At 39.5% G+C, this 21,490-nt stretch overlaps 1 protein-coding gene across 1 annotated transcript in view; it reads left to right on the top strand.

Annotated features, from left to right (window-relative positions):
- Positions 1-1,415: 1,415 nt before the first annotated feature.
- ATP6V1H (ATPase H+ transporting V1 subunit H) overlaps positions 1,416-21,490 on the top strand; it is a gene marked incomplete in the record, with an annotated part of 1,920,819 nt that continues 1,900,744 nt past the window's right edge. The window contains 2 exon segments of the mRNA XM_044065517.1: positions 1,416-1,510; positions 5,158-5,305. Of these exon segments, the coding sequence (XP_043921452.1) occupies positions 5,202-5,305 (104 nt within the window).

Genomic DNA, 21,490 nt, shown 5'->3' on the forward strand with positions numbered 1-21,490 from the left:
TCCAAAAACAAAAACAAAAAAACGATGCAACAGGGAGATTTCTGGAAAGTGTTGAGTTGAGGAAAAAAAAACAAGAATTAACCTGTGTGAAGAAACATTCGCTGTCTGAACTAGAAATGTATTTGCCTAAAGGCATAAAAAATAGAACACAGATGTGTTATCCTGATAGGGGAAAAGTCTCACCAGCATCATTATCAACGTTGGTAGGGGAACCTCTCACAAGCATCCTTATCTTTCTAAACGTTGGTAGGGGAACCGCTCACCAGCATCCTTATCTTTCTAAACTTTCAGCTAAAATATTTGTGGAACTGCTTATTCTATTTCTAATGATCAACTTTTCAGTAAAATTACAGACAATGTTAGAAGACGTACGTTTTAAGCTTTGTCGTGTTGAAGTTCAACAAAATAAAATGTACAACTGGAATACAGTTTACAGTAATTTTAAAGATGGACAATACTTACCTGGTGAGCAAGAGCTGTTCAGTTAAAAAAAAAATAATAAAAGTACGTTTCCATCTTGCAAGCACATCTGATCTGTCACACTGAATGTAAAACACCATTAATACCAATGTCATAAAAAGTTAAGTGTATTTTTACTGTTATGTGCAATGAAATTTTAGTCTGCAGGAATATCGCTGAACTAAATGTTCTATAAAAATGCAATTGAATTTAAGGTGGTACGGAGACTGGCTTTCCAAAACGTATCGTTTATATATCTTAGTAAACTAATAGAAAGCTCTGCTTTCAGTTTATGCAGAACTTCTGTCAAGGTATACACCCCCACCCCACACACACACAGTTTTGAGTCTGACAAGGTATAGCAAATTAAATGTACTATTTGACATCGTGCATGCTTGTAGGTTTATTTAAACGTGTACATCATGATATACATGTCGCATTTATTACCGTTTCCTATTTTCCATAGTTCGCAGCTACTCGGTTCTTAATGGGCTTTCAAGAGCCAAACTAGATCATTGGTTTATCTCTGTCTTGGCTCTTCTTCACGAAATCCTCGATTTACTCACCTCTTTTATATAGTCTTTTCCAGCTCTATCCTGTTTTGAAAGAAGGTGGAGAGGCTGAGATTTAGAAAAGTCCCTTCCCCATCTTCTGCAATGTAAACCATTTCCCTGCTGTTGCTAAACAATGAATCGCTGAAAGACACAGACCAGCAAAACATTTATACAGTAGATTGTTCCAGTTCCACATACATGCAAAGAAACAAAACGTATTTAAGCAGCAAGAGAACAAATAACATTTACATATTTTCAGTGTCTTTGCAACCAACCAACCTAAGTGCAGTACGGCATACGTAATACAGACAGTGAAAGTACAATCCCCATAACTAAACAATGACAAAAAGTACTGCCTAAACACCTAAAAATCCAGACGCGATAGCTGAATCACGTGATATCAGGAATTAAGCCACATGACTGAAATCACCTGACTGAATCTGATCTGCGACGTCCTTTAGCAGTTCTGTCAGTTGAGGAAGGAAAGCAAGACGCTGGTAAGATGTACTGCAGAGCGTGTGTGTGAGGCTAAGAATTTTAAAGCAGTGTCTCTTATTAGTGTCAGTTTAGTTTTTGTTTATTTTTTTGCCGGATTTTGCTAATCTGTAACTAGGAGATCAGATCTTTCCTTCAGTTCCCAATTTAATTTCTAGTGGGGATGGGGGTGTGTGTGATTTCATTCATGTGGTGACAGTTTGATTGTTATGCTTTTCCAGTCAGTGGTGTTCAGAAAATATGAGAAGAAAACGGGAAATCTAGACGTATTTTTAAAGGCAGGGCCCACTCTTGCTTTACTTCTGCCTGATCATGACATTCTGGTTGTATCAGATGTGGTATAGGGCATTGGACATAAATCACATAATGTCTCATTCTTGTTTTTTATCTCCGTTTTTGTACGCTCCTTTTCTTTCTTTGTGGGTCAATATAATATGCCACTAATCTCAGTAAAGAGGAAGTGATGCTTTGAAATGGTGAGAAAATTTGTGTAACGGAGAATGGAAAATAAAGTATATAAATAAAGATGTTCCTCAGAAATGTTGCATGTTAACGCTGTTACTGTGAACTGTTGTGTTGAGTTCATTTAATGTGCGCTGTGTCTGGTTTGAGAAGTATGCAGAGACTGGTAAGAACCAGACCTTGGCAGTAAAAACCTTTTCCTAAATCTGATTCCAGGCAGACTTTCCCCCCTTTATTAGGAGTTGGTTTGTTTTGTCATCAATGTTGTGTTTATGCATAACACTGCAAGGTCAGTAAAAGCTGTTAACCGTCCTTGTTCTCTGGAAGGCGGGTGGTTAAGATTGCATTGTTAATAACACCATGTTGTCATTTAGATTTCTGAAGAAAAATAAACTTGAATGGTAGGAACTTAATAGATAGTAACTGTGTAACTTTCAGTTATGGGGTAGTATTTGTGTAGAGCTTTAAGCAAATGTTGTGTTCTTGGTATTACTTTGTTGTGTTAAAATTCTGTTCAGTGATTCACTGTCATCCTGTTTGGTGTCTGAAAATAAGACGTCTTAACCTGGTTTGGCATTCTCAGTCTGCATGGGCTACTTTACAGATGACTCGAGAATCTTTGTATTCTGTATTTATTGATATGACATGTATTTTCAGTCCATCTTTATGTAGGAAGAGAGAAGTGGTGACTGGAAGGATCTAATACATGGCAGTGTTATATTTTTCCCATGTTAGGAGGGTGTTGTGGTAGGCAAACAAAACTGTCAAGGGCATTTAAGGAGGAGAGGATAAATAGGAACATATTTTATTGAGAAGACCATTGTGAAGATACTTTCTGGTCAGAACATAGGAAAGTCGTTGGTATGAGTAAAAATGCTTAGGAATATTTAATCAGCACAAGATGCTTTTAGTGAATCAGAAGACGTAGCTTACATCCAAGCCTTATGTGAAAAGACAGAAATTTCCCTAAATGTGAGAATTTAACTTTTCAGCTACATTATCTGGAAACGTGTGTGTGTGTGTGTGTGTGTGTATGTATAATATATATGTGTGTATATATATATATATATATATATATATATATATATATATATATATATATATATATATGAGAGAGAGAGTTGAAGGCTCTGTTTTTCACAAGAAAATGTGTCAAACTGTAATTGTATAACTTTTTTGAGGAGTGAAGGAGTGAGAGGGCTAGAGGCATTGTTTTTGAGAAGTAAGGATAACTGGGTTAACCTGTTAGTGTAGTGGGATACCAGAATGCATGAAACATGTTTTTAGCCGAGAGAAAAAAATGCATTCTTGCAAATCTTACAATAGATTTTGAACATCTGCAGATATGTTTCACTGAGTAGTTATTGACTAACACAAGATTTTACTATTTCTTTGTAAGTTTTCAAGAATATGTATGACATTTTAATTACAGTGTTAGCTGTAGTAAACAGCTGAATTTCATATAAACAGTTCAGTAACTCAGTTCTTCCGTATCACATGGTGTGTGGTAATTGGAATGACTAATATCAATGCAGGATATGCATCTCACCACACACACGCTCAGAGGTCATGACAAATGTCCTATCCTTTTGAATGTAAAGCACTGTTGCTCATATTTGTGGGAAGTGTGGAAGCAGAGCCACGACACTGGTGTGTGGTTATCAGTTCCCTCCTAGGCTTTGCCATCAAAAATAGAAATTGCACTTATTTCAGTCATAATTGCAATGCACATAATGGATGAGTGTTAAATATGGGACAGTTGTAGGTGTGCATAATTTGTCTTTATTTTTTTCATTTGAATTAGTAAACTTATAAAGTTCATTTTGCCAAAATACATCTTTTTATATCTTGTTTTCATTACTTTTATTTATTTTCATTTTTTTGCTGTACTCTATCTTATCGGCTCCCGTCATTTTTGGCATATTGAATCATTTGTGTTGTCCCTGTCGTCATGCTGGATGTAGCCCCATTACCAGATGGGGTGAAAGTTGGGCTGAGTTTAGCCATCTTCTGTGGTAGTTTGGCTTTTTTGTGATTTTTGTTGTACCTACAGTTCAAGTCTCTACACCCCTTTATGCAACGTAGCAGACTAAGATGTGCATATCACCACACACACATGCCGCCTATAAATGATATGCAAGTGCATCCTCTGTCCATTTGTGTTATGATTATAGCTTTGGTCTCCACTGTGGACTGTAGTCCTAGCCAGCAATGTTTTCTTGCCCCAGTGATCAGTGAGCTAGCAAACTGTTATCCATTGCCAGCCCCCTCCCAGCAGTCCAGGGATGGGTCTGTTAATTAAATCTGGATCATCTGGACCACAGTTAAGGCTTCTTCCATCTGTGTTACATAGTTGAGTACTTTCTCACATCTTTTATTTCCTCTTTAGTTGATATTTCTGATGTACAGACACTGGTATTTTTAAATGCTGCCACATTTTAGATGTGCACTACTTTTTTGTTTCTTCTATCGGCCTTTCTTTGATATTGTATTTTTATTTATTTATTTATTTTCTAACTGAACCAAATAACGGGCATTGCTAACTGCATACATTTTAAAACAATATATATATTTATCATGTTTTATTGCATTTTCTCAGATGTAATGCTTGCAGATATCATTAGTATTACTGAGCTTGGTAGTGGAAGCAGATATTGGTAGCATTACATTTTGTGTAATCATATTTCTGATTAGTAATGCATTACAGTGAGACATTTGATAGTGATGAAAAGTAGTACTTCTGTTTTTCAAAATACTTAAAATCTATCTGTTTATGGCTGGAAATTGGCCGGTAATGCTGAAGATAAATCACTGCAAATATTCACATTGGAAGGGAGCCACAGAGAGGGAATCTTAAGTGAGTTTCATTGTTAAAAATAATTTCTGTGACCTGAGTTTGGAACACAGTTGGGTTGAATGGTATACCTGATCTAATGCTTCATGCAAGTTTGTGCAGTAAGAATGGTACCCAGGTTTGCTAGCATTAACAAGTCTAGCCACTGCGTCACTTGTTGCTCTGACTTAGTGATAGTTTGATCCTGTGCTTTGCAGATGTTAAACCTCATTCTTTTAGAATATTCACCTTCAAGATTTTCTTAACATGATGGCTCAAAGGGTGTGGGTAACAAATTGTTTAATTATTTTAGTTGAAACCCTACTTTCAGTTTTCACTTTGTTTGTTCACTAGGATTTAATTCTGCTGTTCCTACTGTACACCAGAACTTGAACAAAATGGATATAAGGGGAGCTGTAGATGCAGCTGTTCCAACAAATATCATTGCAGCTAAGGCAGCAGAAGTTCGAGGAAATAAAGTAAATTGGCAGTCATATCTTCAGTAAGTAAAAACATAATAAAATCATTCATTCATGGCAGTAGTAATTTCATTTTTTATAGCAAATGTTTTACACATGATCTTTGATTTCTAGAAGTATGTTTAATTATTCATTCACTATATTTTGCATTTTAGCTATAACTTTCTTGCGTTTAGATATTTACTTGTTTCTGTAATGGTTATATATTTCTTCTGCTTTGTTTTGTTCTTTGACAAGTGATCTCTCTCCATTTGGTACTGTTTAACTCTATCCTAGCACTGATGTTTGTTTGTTTTTTTTTTTTTTCCTTACACTGTTTAATTTCTTTTCTGATTTTTATTTATTTTACTTAACCAGGTAAGCTTGCTGGGCACAATTGTCCCTTTTCAGGGGAGACCTAGGATCACTAACTTATTAAGTGACTTGCTTAAAGACAAACAGTACGCAAATGTAGGCCGAGGGAATCAGACTTATAATCCTCTTAGCTAACTGCTATACTTCCTTCAGACATACAGTGGATATAAAAAGTGTACACACCCCTGTTAAAATGCCAGGTTTTTGTGATATAAAAAAATGAGTCCACAATAAATAATTTCAAAACTTTTCCGACCTTTAATGTGACCTATAACCTGTACAATTCAATTGAGAAACAAATCTGTTGGGGGGGGGGGGATATAAAAAATGTACAATAAGCTGGTTGCATAAGTGTGCACACCCTTAAACTAATGCTTTGTTGAAGCACCTTTTGATTTAATTACAGCATTCAGCCTTCTTAGGTAGGAGTCTTATGGCACATCTTGTGTTGCCAATATTTGCTCACTCTTCCTTGCAAAAGTGCTCCAAATCTGTCAGATTGCGAGGGCATCACTTGTGCACAGCCCTCTTCAGGTCACCCCACGGATTTTCTATTGGATTTAGGTCTGGGCCATTCCAAAACTTTAATTTTCTTCTGGTGAAGCCATTCTTTTGTTGATTTGGATGTATGCTTGGGGTCATTGTCATGTTGAAAGGTGAAATTCCTCTTCATCTTCAGCTTTCTAACAGACGCCTGAAGGTTTTGGGCCGAAAGTGACTGGTATTTGGAACTGTTCATAATTCCCTCCACCTTGACTAAAGCCCCATTTCCACTGAAGAAAAGCAATCCCAAAGCATGATACTGCCACCACTATGCTTAACTGTGGGGATGGAGTTCTTTTGGTGATGCGAAGTGTTGTTTTTGTGCCAAACATACCTTTTGGAATTGTGGTCAAAAAGTTCAACCTTGGTCTCGTCAGACAATAACACATTTTCCCACATGCTTTTGGGAGACTTGATGTATTGGTTTTGCAAATTTTTAGCTGGGCCTGGATGTTTTTCTGTGTAAGAAAAGGCTTCCTTCTTGCAACTCTACCCCTCTTGCAACTGTACCCCATAGTCCAGACATATGGAGACTAGGAGATGGTTGTTACATGTCGTACACAACCATTACTTGCCAGAAATTCCTGCAGCTCCTTCAGTGTTGCTGTAGGTCTCTTGGCAGCCTCTCTGACCAGTTTTTATCTTGTCTTTTCATCAATTTTGGAGGGACATCCAGTTTTTTGCAACATCACTTCTTCTTCTTCTTCTTCTTTCGGCTGCTCCCGTTAGGGGTCGCCACAACAGATCATCTGTTTCCATTTCTTCCTGTCCTCTGCATCTTGCTTTTTCACACCAACCACCTGCACGTCCTCTCTCACCACATCCATAAACCTTATCTTAGATCTTCCTCTTTTCCAGTTACCTGGCAGCTTCATCCTTGGCATCTTTTTCCCAGTATACTCTGCATCCCTCCTCAGCACATGTCCAAACCAACGTAATCTTGCCTCTCTGGCTTTGTCTCCAAACCTTCCAACCTGGGCTGACCCTCTTAATATACTTCCTAATCCTGTCCACCCTCGTCACACCCAGTGCAAATTTTAACATCTTTAACTCTGCCACGTCCAGCTCTGACTCCTGCCTTTTTGTCAATGCCACTGTCTCCAACCCATATAACATAGCTGTTTTCACTACTCTCTTGTAGACCTTCCTTTTCACTCATACTGGTACTCGTCTGTCATAAATCACTCCTGACACTCTTCTCCACCCACCCCATCCTGCCTGTACTCTCTCTTCCACACTCACCATTACTTTGAACTGTTGATCTCAAGTATTTAAACTCCTCCACCTCTACTCCCTGAATCCTCACCATTCCTCTATCCTCCCTCTCATTCACATACATATACTCTGTCTTAGTCCTGCTGACCTTCATTCCTCTTCTCTCTAAAGCATATCTCCACCTCTCCAGGGTCTCCTCCATCTGTTCCCTACTCTCTCACTACAGATCACAATGTCATCTGCAAACATCATAGTCCATGGAGCCTCCTGTCTGATCTCGTCTATCAACCTGTCCATCACCATTCCAAATAAGAAAGGGCTCAGAGCTGATCCTTGATGTAATCTCACCTCCACCTTAAACGTATCTGTCACTCCCACCACAGACCTCACCACTGTCACACTGCCCTCGTACATATCCTGTACCACTCTTTTATGTACTTCTCTGACACTCCCGTCTTCCTCATACAATACCACAACTCCTCTCTAGGCACCCTGTCGTATGCTTTCCTCTAAGTCCACAAAGACACAGTGTATCTCCTTCTGACCTTCTCTGTACTTCTCCATCAACACTCTCAGAGCAAACATCACATCTGTAGTGCTCTTTCCTGGCATAAAACCATACTGCTGATCACTAATCATCACCTCTCTTCTTAACCTAGCTCCCACTACTCTTTCCCATAACTTCATGCTGTGACTGATCAATTTAATCCCTCTGTAGTTACTACAGCTCTGCACATAGTCCTTATTCTTGAAAATCAGTAACAAACACTTTTTCTCCATTCCTCCGGCATCCTCTCACTTTCCAAGATTTCATTAAACAATCTAATTAAAAACTCCACTGCCATTTCACCTAAACACCTCCATGCTTCCACAGGTATGTCATCTGGACCAACAGCCTTGCCATTCTTCATAGCTATCCTTACTTCCTCCTTGCTAATCCACTGCACTTCATGATTCGCTGTCTGCACATCATCCAACCTTCTCTCCCTCATTCTCTTCATTCATCAGCCCCTCAAAGTACTCTTTCCATCTGCTCAACACACTCTCCTTGCTTGTGAGTACGTTTCCCTCATTATCCTTTATCTCCCTTACCTGCTGCATATCTTTACTAGCTCGGTCCCTCTGTCTAGCCAATCGGTACAGGTCCTTTTCTCTCTCCTTAGTGTCCAACCTTTCATACAACTCCTCATATGCCTTATCCTTAGCCTTCACCACCTCTCTCTTTGCCATGCACCTCCTCTCTTTATACTCCTGTCTACTTTACTTTCTTCATCTGTCTGACAATCCCACTTCTTCGCCAACCTTTCTCTGCATACTCTCCTGTACTTCTTCATTCCACCACCAGGTCTCCTTGTCCTCCTCCCTCTGTCCAGATATCACACCAAGCACCTTTCTAGCCATCTCCCTTACTAGCTCTGCTGTAGTTACCCAGCTATTCGGTAACTCTGCACTGCCACCCAGTGCCTGTCTAATTCTTCCCTGAACTCCACCTCACAAGTACCCTTTTTCAGTTTCCACCATTTGATCCTTGGTGCTGCCCTCACACTCCTTCTCCTCTTCTTGATCACCAGTATCATCCTACAAACCACCATCCTATGCTGCCTAACTACACTTTCCCCTGCCAGCAATTCACAGTCTCCAATCTCCTTCAGACTGGCCCTTCTGCATAATATATAATCCACCTGTGTGCATCTTCCTCCACTCTTGTATGTCACCCTATGCTCCTCCCTCTTGTTAAAATATGTATTCAACACAGCCATGTCCATCCTTTTTGCAAAATATACTACCATCTGACCTTCTGCATTCCTTTGCTTAACACCATACCTACCCATCACTTCCTCATCCCCTCTGTTCCCTTCACCAACATGCCCATTGAAATCTGCTCCAATCACCACTCTCTCGCCCTTGGATGCAGTCATCACCACTTTATCCAATTCACTCCAAAAATTTTTCTTTCTCTTCCATCGCATACCCAACTTGTGGAGCATATGCACTAACAACATTCATCATTACACCATTAATTTCCAGCTTCATAAACATCACTCTATCTGACACTCTTTTCACCTCCAAAACACTCTTAGCATACTGTTCCTTCAGGATAACCCCTATGCCATTTCTCCTCCCATCCACACAATGATAAAACAGTTTGAACCCACCTCCGATACACCTAGCCTTGCTCCCCTTGCATCTGGTCTCTTGCACACACAATAAACCAACCTTCCTTGTGTCCATCATATCAGCTAGCTCTCTCCCTATACCAGTCCTACTACTGACATTAAAAGTTCCGACCCTCACTACCACAGTCCTAGCCTTTACCTGCCTTCGGGCATGCCTTCCCTCTCTTCTCCTCACTGTTGTCCCATATTTTCTCCACTTTTTGATGACTGTCTTCACTATGTTCCATGGTGTATCCAATACTGTGGAAATTTTTTGTACCCTTCTCCTGACTGATACCTTTCAGCAATGAGATCCCTTTGATGCTTTGTAAGCTCTCTGTGAAGCATGGCTTTTGCTGTAGCACTCAACTGAGTAATGTCAGGAAAATCCTACTAGGATAGTTGAACTTTATTTGGGGTTAATCAGAGTCTCTTTAATTGATGGCAGGTGTGTACCCAAGAAGACTGACTGCTGTAATTAAATCAAAAGGTGCTTCAACAAAGTATTAGTTTGAGTGTGCACACTGATGCAACCAGCTTATTGTACATTTTTTTACGTTTTATATTTTTCCCCTAACAGATTTGTTTTTCAATTGAATTGTACAGGTTATAGGTCACATTAAAGGTGGGAAACGTTTTGAAATTATTTATTGTGGTCTCATTTTAAAACAATATCACAAAAACCTGGCATTTTAGGGTGTGTACACTTTTTATATCCACTGTATACAGTTGTGGTATCACATGACTGAAAAAAGTAAATATAAAAAATGAATTTGTATATGACCAGACAAAAAGGATCACAAATTTGAATTATATTGGAGGATAAGAACTTCGTGTGTGTGTGTATGTGTGTGTATCTCACAACCTTAGATAGCCTTTAGATGAAAAAGAAATGCTATTCTTTTCTCAAGTCTGTGCTTCCTTGACATTAAATAATTTAAATTGGAAGATGGGGGCTCATAACTGAGTTTGTGTCTTCAGGTAGTTGAATTTTAGACTTATAATATTGTATTTAGCTTTTAAATACTTCTGCTTTTTTTGTGGTAATTTTAACTCAGAAAGAATTCCCCTGCACTGAAGTAATTGCATGGCTCAAAAACACATGGTAGACAAAAAAACAGAAGCCAGCAACTGTGAGCTGTGTAAATTAGTTGTTAAAATAAAAAACCACAAGAGTAAACAGACCGGTTTTGGCTGTGGTGTTAACCTAGCCTTCATCAGTGTAAATTCCAAAAACATCTTGAAGTTCTTTTATACATTTGGAAATAATTAGTCACAAAATATCATTGATGAGCGCATGAATATTCATTAATGTACCAAATCATAAATATTCATTAAGACCAGGCTGGAAAAGTCCACCTAATTTCACAATCCATTTTTTCTCCTTTGCATTTAATATGCTATGCCATCCAGATTTATTAGATCTGTCACCTGTTATTTTATCAATGATGGTAAAAATGAAACTTTGCTGTGGTATGTTTTAAGAGTATGTTTATAAAGGGCGTTGCTCATTTTCTTACATTGGACATCACTGAGGTGCTCAGATATGCGTAATTTAAGAGGTCTGGATGTTTGTCCTATGTAGAATGCATGACAACTGAAAGAAGCCATGTAAATGATCCAATCCGTACTGCAATTTGCAAAAAACTTAATGTCAAATATAATACTGCAATTGCTACTGGAGAATTGTTTAATGTCAGATATAATACTGCAGTTTCTACTGGAGAATTGTTTGTTTTTTAGCACATGTTTGCAGTGGCTGCAATGTCCACATGGCATGCAGCCCACAAGCTTGTCTCCAGAGATTAAGGTTTGGGTCATGTTATGATTGATGTGATCATGATGGTGTTTATAGTGGTTGAAATAAGATCCAAGATTTTTCCGCTTTCTGAATGAGAACATGCAGGTCTCCGATAAATGTTGTGATCTTGTGTGGGTCATGGTTGATGGTGAATTGTAAACCCCATCTATTATCATTGAGATACTCGACGAATTCCATCAAGTATTCCACATCCAACTTCCACACCATCCAGATATCTACGCCAGATATCAATTTCCCCCAAGTAAATGTTGTGTGTAACATCATAAATCATTTGTTCTTCTATATGCCATATATAAATCTGCATATATGGGGGCAAATGATGTGCCCATTGCAGCACCCCGTACTTGGAGATAACATTGTTGGCTATAGAGGAAAACATTTTTAGTGAGGACGTGTTCAGTTGGGCATATAAGAAAAGTGTTGAAGCCGGATTTGTATAACTCAGATTTGTGTAACCAATATTCTATTGCATCTAGCCCTGCCCAGTGTGGTATATTGGTATACAATGCACTGCACTAACATCCAAAGTACATAGCAACCAATTGTCTCTATTTGCATTGCAGTACGGATTGGATAATTTACATGGCTTCTTGCAGTTGTCATGCATTCTACATAGGACAAACATCCAGACCTCTTAAATTACGCATATCTGAGCACCTCAGTGATGTCCAATGTAAGAAAATGAGCAATGCTCTTTATAAACATACTCTTAAAACATACCACAGTAAAGTTTCATTTTACCATCATTGATAAAATAATAGGTGACAGATCTAATAAATGTGGATGGCATAGCAAATTAAATGCAAAAGAGAAAAAATGGATTGTGAAATTAGGTGGACTTTGCCTGCCTGGTCTTAATAAATATGTATGATTTGGTACATTAATGAATATTCATGAGCTCACCAATGATATTTTGTGACTAATTATTTCCAAATGTATAAAAGAACTTCAAGATGTTTTTGGAATTTACACTGATTAAGGCTAGGTTAACACCATAGCTGAAACTGGTCTGTTTATTCTTGTGTTTTTTTTTATTTTAACAACTAATTAAATTAGTTTACACAGCTCACAGTTGCTGTCTTGCTTTTTGTCTACCATGTAATTTTAACTCCACAACAAGTTCTTTGTCTTGCAAATGGAAAATGTGTCTGTGTTTTTTATTGTAATTAAGAATGGTATAATTTACCATACTATGCTTGATGGTGGACTTTGTAGGGTATTTGTTTGCCAGTTTTGTTTTGGCTTCATGTCAGTCATGTGTTTGCTTTCAAGGGGAAGTCCTGCTTATATTGGGTGCGGTAAATGGCAACTAGCTAAAAGTAAAGGTACTTTTTTGTCTGCTATGATGATGTGGGCACAGTGTTGTGTGCTGTGTCCATGAGAATGCACTGGATGTTAATATCACGTAGAGATATGGAGAACTGAATATCACTTGACCAGATGCCCTTTGTTGGAATAGGGAGGGAATGGGTGCAGATGTGTAGCCACTGGAGTGATTGCCTTTTGATGGAACCTGTATAACATAGGCAGTTGATTCTAAGATGAGCAGGTAGCTGCAAGAATGTCTGTACCCTTAGTGTGAGGGAGAAAAAATGGAAGGCAGTTGCCTTCTCAGTATACTAATTTGCTTTCATCCTTTCTCGAATCTGATAACTAGACATTTGTATTAAGTAGGTACACGTAGTCTATAATCACCTGATATACATGTCACAAAGTGCTGAGCGATCTAGTATAATTTAGAGGTAGCCATTGATTCATAATGTTCTATGTTAAGACGGTGACATTAAAATGTCTGTAATTGGGCAGGTAAAGCTAATTTATTTTTCTGTATCATTTATTATTTGTTAGGAATACATTAGACAATACATTCACTGTAGTTAGAAAATAGTAACAAGCTGCATATTGTACTGACCTTTTTCTCTCTGCATATTTATTTTGATTACTACTTTCCTGCAGCACTGCCCTCATAGTATTTGTTCCATTTTTGTTTGTAATTGAATTATATATAAGGTAGGTTGTGGTTCTTAGAGTGGTTTGTCTTTTATGAGCCTGTTTTGTTACTGTCTTTTGCAGTTCTGTAAGTTGTACAGGCAGTACAGTAGCATGAAAATGACATAAAACACTTTCCTGATCTGGTGAAATCTATTTGTTTGAGATTCAAAGACTGAATGTGCAATTTATCGTAACTTTTAAATATGATAAAGGCAATGGCCTCTGTTCATACCAGCTTACAGGAGATTGTAATACAAAACCTACAATTAGAGGATAGGAGATAACAGTGAAACACTCTCTTATTTAACAAACTTTAAAACTTTTAATATTAAACTAGTCATGATAAATAGTTGCACACTAAAAGTTCTTATATAAACTTGTCTTTTGTTTTGTCATGTTCCCTGGTTGCTTCCAACACACTTTTTTTATATTTGAGTCCTTTGAGTTCTGGATGTTAACCTATGTATAATTTTTATGTGGTTTAGAAGCTAGTATTTGAACATTTTAAGACTGTGATTTTAGAGTCATACCTCCACCCCTGTTACAGTACTGAGGTCATTTACCCTCTGATTAAGTAGGGAGGCCTTTGATGAAGTGCTATTTTGTTCTTTTAGTCTCAGGCTAATGGGCTTCATTAAAGCTGGCACTGACAGACCATATGGCACACATGGAAAGACATTATTGGTGCTATTTGTATTGTTTAATGTGGCTTAAATGTGTTGCTGAGCAGTCATAACCTTTCATAGAGGTATCTAATCCAAGAAACAAGTATGAACAGCAAGGCACTATAGCACACAGTCTGAGATAAATGCATTATGCTTTAGTAGATATATTGGTACAGAGCTTTAAATTGCAGTAGTGTGTGATTCCTAACAATTTGGGTAGTGTTGTAAACAGTAGTATTAAGGATGTCTTCTCTTAATTCACACTCAACCTAAACCATGTCTTGGGAGATGGGTAACCGTAATGTCAGCTTCCTTATTAGATGAGCATAATACCTGTTTTGTCTGAGTGTGTGACAGTTATAAAATGAATGGTGTGTACGTATATTTGCGTTTTATTTACCCATTCTTTATCAATTCCTAGAATATACCTATTTGTTATATTTGGCATAATTCTGGTTCTGGGCAGTCTGTTTTTTGTAGACTGTCATACGTTGGAGCACCTTTGAACTGTAGCGCTAAGCTCTTGTTGCAAACAATCAAAAGCAGCATACTTGTTGACAGTCATTGAGTCTGTCCTAACTTCTGTAAAGGAGCCTAAGCACTACCTTGCAAAAATAATCTTATTTGATATTATCCTTTTCATTCTTCCTCACTGTTGGGTCTTCGGATCTGGCATCATATCCGATTTGGCTGTATTTTCAAGACTTTAGGATCTGAGTCTCAAGCTGCTCCCCCTCCCATAATGCATCATACCGTCTCTAACCCTTCAGATCTCATTTGCCGCTATCACACCAAAATGTGATTTAGTCTTAAGTTTTCAATTGAGGTAAGTCTTCGCTTTAAAAGTTAATATTTTTTTGAAAATCTTTCCTTAAGTTGACAAGCTCTTTGAACTTCCTAATCTTAAGCTTTCCTTAATCTTTTTTGAGTAGAATTGTTGAATAACTATATCCTCCTCTCCTAGTATTTTGCAGGTATTACAGGCTGCTATTTCCCTTTGTTTTCCTTCTAGTGCAGTTGGCACTTTTTTCTTTAAATAGCTTGTGTTCAGCTACATTCGGTAGTGTAAGTTTACTTTGTGTGGAAAGCTGTTAAAGATGTCTGACAAGCTGTCAGGCTTCAAGAGATGGACTTCTTGTGGGCACAAACTCCTGAATTTGAATGCCCATAAGAAGTGTGTCTATTGCTTGGGAGCCAGTCATTTGGAAGCAGACTGCCAGATCTGTGCAGCCTTTAACCAATGGGCCCCATCAAGACAGGAGGAACAAGGTGATAATTAAGGGCCTGTTGCCTTCATCATGTCGCTCAAACCTCCGTGAAGCCTACTAGTTCCAAAGAACTTAGTCTCCCTGAGGTCTTTGCCAGAAAGCCACTAAAAAAGACCCAGGTTATTGGATCCAACAACTACGGATCCGACCCAAGCTAGACATTTTCAAGATCTGAAAGCCCCTTTGAATCCGAACAAAACTAGGCCTTCTCCAGATCTGAAAGCTTAATTGGATCTGAGCAAAACAATGCCAGTTTTGGATCTGACAACTTCCTCTGATTCAACAGCACTGTGTGCATATCTGGTTCCTCCATTCTGAGCAGGACAACTTTGGATCCTAAGGCTTCAGATCCAAAGGTTCAGAGCTGTACTCTGATACTGCTGTCTAAACTGGTTCCTCTGGTTCTTCCAGCTCAGATATTGAGAACTCCTAAATCCCGGCACCCTTCCACAGCCTCTTCCTGCAGCTCTTCTCAGAGTTTTTCAGATGCTGATATGGACAGGATGATGCAGAGGTTCCTCAAAACTCCAATACAGATGGGGGGTCCTGCTATCTCCATCCCATCTTGGATCCTTGAGCACTCCCTTAACTACCTTACAGTCTCCTTTTTCTGATCTGACCCTTGGTTTCAGAAACTCAGCATCTGGGAATCCCAAGAGAGTTGATGTCTGATCTGAAGAAGCTCCCTTCCTCAACTCTTACTGTGTCCCTGATCAGCTATGTTTTCTGCATTTGTCTGATTAGAGCAGGTCTCTGATCAGAGACGTCAGTGCTGGCTCTGGGGAGTTGGCTTTAGTTCTGACCTTGTCGGATCCTTCCCTTCCTGGGGCTATGGCCCTTGACAGTTTGGGTCCGATTCTGTCTGGAGGTCTTGGATCTGGTATGGGCTCTGCTGTCTTCCCTCCAGCAGCTTCAGCTCCAGGGGAGAAAGAGGAGGGTCTCTCTGGGTCTGTCAGCTTTCCAATTCACCGAAGGTGCCTTCTCTAAAATCAGAAATGTCTTCTCAGTTCTGGAATCCTCCCCATTCTTCCTGTGGTCTGAGCATTGAGCCCATACATCCTGCCATTAGTCAAACTTCCCTGTTAAGCCTTCAGACTGTTTCCCAGCAAGGGGTCCCCCTTTCTTCTGATACTGCCCCTGAAGACCCCACAGAGGAGATCCCTTGTAAGAAAAAGTGCAAGAAGAGGCACTTAGGCTCTCCCTTGGAGTTCTTGACTGAGGATGCTGATTTCAATGAAGACAAAGGATCTCCCCGGATCACTACCTGACGACTTCTCCTTTGGAGACATCCTTAAACTCCTGAGGCAAAAGGTGGGTGTTCTTCCTAAAATCTTTCTTCTGAGGAGTATGTGTTTCTGGAGGCTTTCTGGGTGGGCCTGTCTATGTCCTGGATGACGACCCAGTGGACAAGCTCATGGATTTAGTTTCCTGCCAGGCTTGGAAGGAGCCAGACACAGTCGAGCCCATCCCAAAATGTCTGGACAAGTCCCTAAGTCCAACCACCGACAGCTTACATCGGAGTAAAGGTGTCCCAGTTGATGCCATTTGTCAGCAGCCACAAAAAAAGGAGCTGGCTGAACAGAGCTCCTCTGTTCATCCCCCAAACAAGGAGTCTCTGGTGCTGGACAGACATGGAAAGTGCGCTTATGCCTCAGCCACCTTCACATTGAGAACATTGAACTACTTGGCATATTTTACACTTTTGCATATTTTACACTTTTACAGAGAGATTTGGTCAAGAGTTAATCATCTCTCTCAAAGAGACCTTGTTGGAGGAGGACCCGTTTCTCCCCAATTGGCGACTCTTTCATACCTTGCATGTTCTCAATGAGGCTGATTTCACACTCAGGAGAAGGCTCCTTATGAGTAGCTGGTAGAGGTATAGCCATAAGGAGACATGCCTGGATGAGACTTTGTGTTTTCATAGAACTGTTCAAGGCATCTTTAATTGATGCCCCCTTTGATGGTTCCTCTTTGTTTAGACTGTCAGTTAAAGAAATGCTTGTCTGCTGCAAGAAAGATGGAAAGACCTTGTCTGCTGTGGGGATCAAGTTTTCTACCCCCCCCCCCGAGAACCTTCTCAAGGAATCAGAGAGGTAGGAAGAAGACTTGGTTCAGGAAATCTCAAGGGCCTTTCCCGAATCTGCACAGGGATGCTTTCTCCAGAGGCAGAGGAGGACATTTCAGTGGTAGATACTGCCCTAGAGGCAGGGGGGGTGGTCTGCAGAATCAGGGCTTTAGGGTACCGTTTCCCAATAGCCCCTATCAGCGCTCCTGAAGTGCTGCCTGACTGCCCTTCTCTGGAGGTAGTCAGGGGATGTTTATCAATGTGCCTAGATGCCTGGACAAAATCACAAAAAAAATGTCTGGGTGCTAAAAAAAAAAAAAATATCTGAAGGGACGTTAACCTAGAGGAGAAATAGTTTTTTTTTTTTTTATCTTGTATTACTAGTTTTTTGGCTCTATTTCTTAGTTGTTTGAAGTTAATTTCATTTTGTTTTGATCTATCTTTTTGCCAAGTTTTCCAAGCTTTGGCTCTTTGGAGGGTACATTGTTTGGTCATTTTTGTTAGCCATGGGGCGTTATTTACTTTTGTTCACTTTATACGTATGGGGGCTAAGCTATTAAGTGTATCTAAGAAGAGATTATTAAAGTAATTAACTGCCTCGTCTAGGGGAAGAGTGTTTAGTGGGAGCCAGTTAAGGTTTTTAGAATGCTTGAGAATTTGTTTTGGTCAAATTGGGTAAGATTTCTGGATGTTTTATATGAGTGGATCTTGGTTATATGAGCATGGGTCCTGTGGGAGTATGCTGGGAGGTGGTCACTTAGTATACTGGGTAGAGTTCCATAGTTAGTGTAGTTGTGGGGGTGAGTGACTAATATCCCATCTAAGATAGGCCGTGGGTGAGAGTATTGATAAGCTGGATAAAGCTGTGTAAATTTAAGCTGTTGGCTGGGGAGTTGGAGGTAAGTTTTTGCCAGTTAATATTTGTATCTCCTAGGGTTATAATTTCATTTGATATGTGTAGGTTTATCCATGATAAGAATTCTTCTAGGATGAGAATATTTTGGCCTGGGGAGATTTAGTCTACTGCAAAAGTTAGGTTTTTATTGTTGTTTAATTGAAGAATTGTTAAGAGAAATTCTAGGTTTTGAAAGGTGGGGACTGGTTTGGGGTAGCGGGTGACATTTAGGGAACCTTGGTATAATAATGCAACACCGATGCCCTTTTTGTTGAGTCTATCAGTTCAAATTATGTTGTAGCCTGGAAGGAGTATTTCAGTATCTGAAATATGTGGCTTTAGCCATGTTTCAGTTACTGCAATAATATGTGGGGTGTGGGTAGTTAGCCAGGCATGAAATTCAGTAACCTTATTACAGATGCTACGAATGCTTATTGTTATAAAGTATAAATGGTGTTTCTTTGGGTTTATGTTAGAATTTTGGGAGTTGTGTGGACCGGAGTTTGGGTGAATGTCTCCACATATAGTAAGTTTGAGAAGATGATGAATTACAGTTTCAACATGATTATTTTTTGAGAGGGTTTATGGTTGAAATGTTTTGAATTGGGCAGTTTTATCATTATTGGTTCATGCAATTTGTTGCATTCCTTACTGGAAAAATGGTCAAAACTGCAAAGTTAAAACATGCTCTAACAAGTGTATTATACAAGGAATATAATTTAATATAATCAAGAAGGTGAATAAGAACTCATGCATGTCTGCATGGTCATAAAATGTGTGCAAGGGGGCCTATGGTTTGAAAACAGCCCAAAGGTAAACTTTATCCACCCCTGGCCAGATGCATTTCCTTTGAATGTGGATTTCAATGCCATTTCAATGAATGTGAGTTTCAAGGGCATAGAAGTTTTAATTATTTGTTTATTGGGAAGAGTCCAACTTTTTTTCTTCATCTTCAAGTTCCAGGAGGATACTCCCTGATGTGCCACCCAGTCAGATGGAGTTTGCCATTAAAGAAGTTCAAAAGCTCCTAGAAAAAATTGTCCAAGATATGTGACCCAACAAATAAGATACGGAACTTATTCATGCAACTTTTTTGAGCCAAAGAAAACAGGGGACCTAAGATTAATACCAGATCTCAGCAACCTAAACATATATGTCAAGAAGTTGAAGTTTTGAATGGTTATGGTTCAGTCCATTCTGCCTCTTCTACTCAAGGAAGATTGGCTGTGCTCCATAGATCTCCAGGATGCATATTATCTTATCTAAATGAACAAATGCTTTAGGAGGCACCTGTGCTTTCAGCTGGGGGGGCAATCTTTACCAATTCAGAGCACTGCCCTTTGGACTCACCACAGCCCCATGGGTGTTTACCAAATGTATGGCAGTCACAGTGGCTCATCTGAGGCTGAAAAGATTCCAGGTGTTTCCATACTTGGAAGATTCACTCCTTACTGCACCAAGAATCAACTGATTCAAACCAGAGAATACCTAGTGTGCATTTTCAGTTCCCTGGGTATTTCAATAAATTTAGTGAAATCAAACCAGATTCCTGTGCAGAATCTAGAATTTATAGGAATGCAACTGAACACTTTAGCACAATTGCTTCCTTACCTCTGCATGGCATACATTTTCTGTGACGAAGTCCAGCACTTGTTAGACCATCCAGCTCCACCAGCAAAGTTAGCCCTCTGAGTGCTAGGATCTATGTCAGTAGCCATCATCCTAATAAATTTGGTAAGATTTTTTTATGCAAGTCCTTCAGTGGACACTGGCTGTTCAGTGGTTGATTCTTTACCAGTCTGCAGTCTGTCTCTGCTCCTATCAAACTAATTCCAATCTGCAAAAGTTCTCTGTTTGACTGCATCCAACACTAATCTATATCTGGGCAGGCCAGCCCCCCCCCCCCATAGCCACAGTGACCACGGACGCTTTCCAGATGGGGTGGGGAGGGCATTTATGAGGGAAAGATGGTCCAAGGCATGTGGCCCCACAATGAGCCCAAGCTGCATATCGGTGTCCTGGAGATGAGAGCAGTCCTTATCATGTTACATGCCTTTCAGGGACTACTCCCTCTAGAGAATGTTGAGATTCTTACAGGCAACGTGTCAGTAGCCTGGTGTGATGTCCATGCCCTGGCCCATCAATCAAGGAGCCTCAATCCTCATCACGAACACCAGTGAGGGACGTCTCATGGAGGAAAGGATAACAAATACACACAGTAAAGTGCAATTTCCCTTAAGAGCACACAGAGATCACAGTCAGTCTGGGACTGGTCGCTCCCTTGCTCTCCAGGTCCCCAATAAGACTCCCCACTGGCACAGCTATAGGGTCCAGATCTGAGCCCGCTGGGAAAGCTAAACCTCTCTGTCCAACCAGTTCTTCGTGTCCCTGCCCAAGTAGCTGACACACACGCACACACACACACACACACACACACACACACACACACTCTGAGATAAGAGTTTATATAACCACACAGACACTTCTGGGGAAGGCTGGCACAGGTACTCCAGCTGTGCCCCTTTTACCCAGACTATATGGTAGAACTCACTGCCATCACCCAGCTGATATTTATCAGCTACTCAAAGGCCCTTAAAAGGGTGTCCAATTATTACTGTGCAATATTATTATCCAGTTGGTAGTATAACTAAACAGCCTAGGCTTATTAGTGTGACTTGGTACAAGACCCCTAGATACATGCAACATATTCTTAGAGCTTTACTTATCTCTACACAAAACAGCTAGAGTTGAAAGGTTTTAAAATATTTAATAATAAATAATAAAAACACAAGACAATACTTCTTACTACAAAGTTCTAGTCAAGAGTTCAGAGATCACAGGGAAATACTTAAAATAATTCAGTAGTACAGGTCTGATATCACAGAAAAACACTTAGAAATAGCTAGAAACTAGAAAGATTAGACTAAGAGAAAACAAAAGTCTAAGAACTTACGTAAAGAACACAGGCAGAGTGCTGATGAGTTGGATGGTCAAGACAAAAATGCTGAATAATCTCTGATTCTCTCTGTTTTTAAAATCACATTGCTGTTTTCCCATTACATCATTCTTCACACTGCCCTGGGTTCCCAGGCTAATGGAAACTGCATTTACATTCTTAACATCTCCTTGTGTTATCTTGCAACTGGTTGGAAAGCAGAGCAATAAAAATACATTTGCATGTTTAAATCTAGCAATTTAATTCTTGGTTAAAACAATAGAAAAAATGTCTT

Source organism: Protopterus annectens, chromosome 3.part0 (genome assembly GCF_019279795.1).
Source record: "Protopterus annectens isolate FY-2018-M chromosome 3.part0, PAN1.0, whole genome shotgun sequence".
Lineage (NCBI taxonomy): Eukaryota > Metazoa > Chordata > Ceratodontiformes > Protopteridae > Protopterus > Protopterus annectens.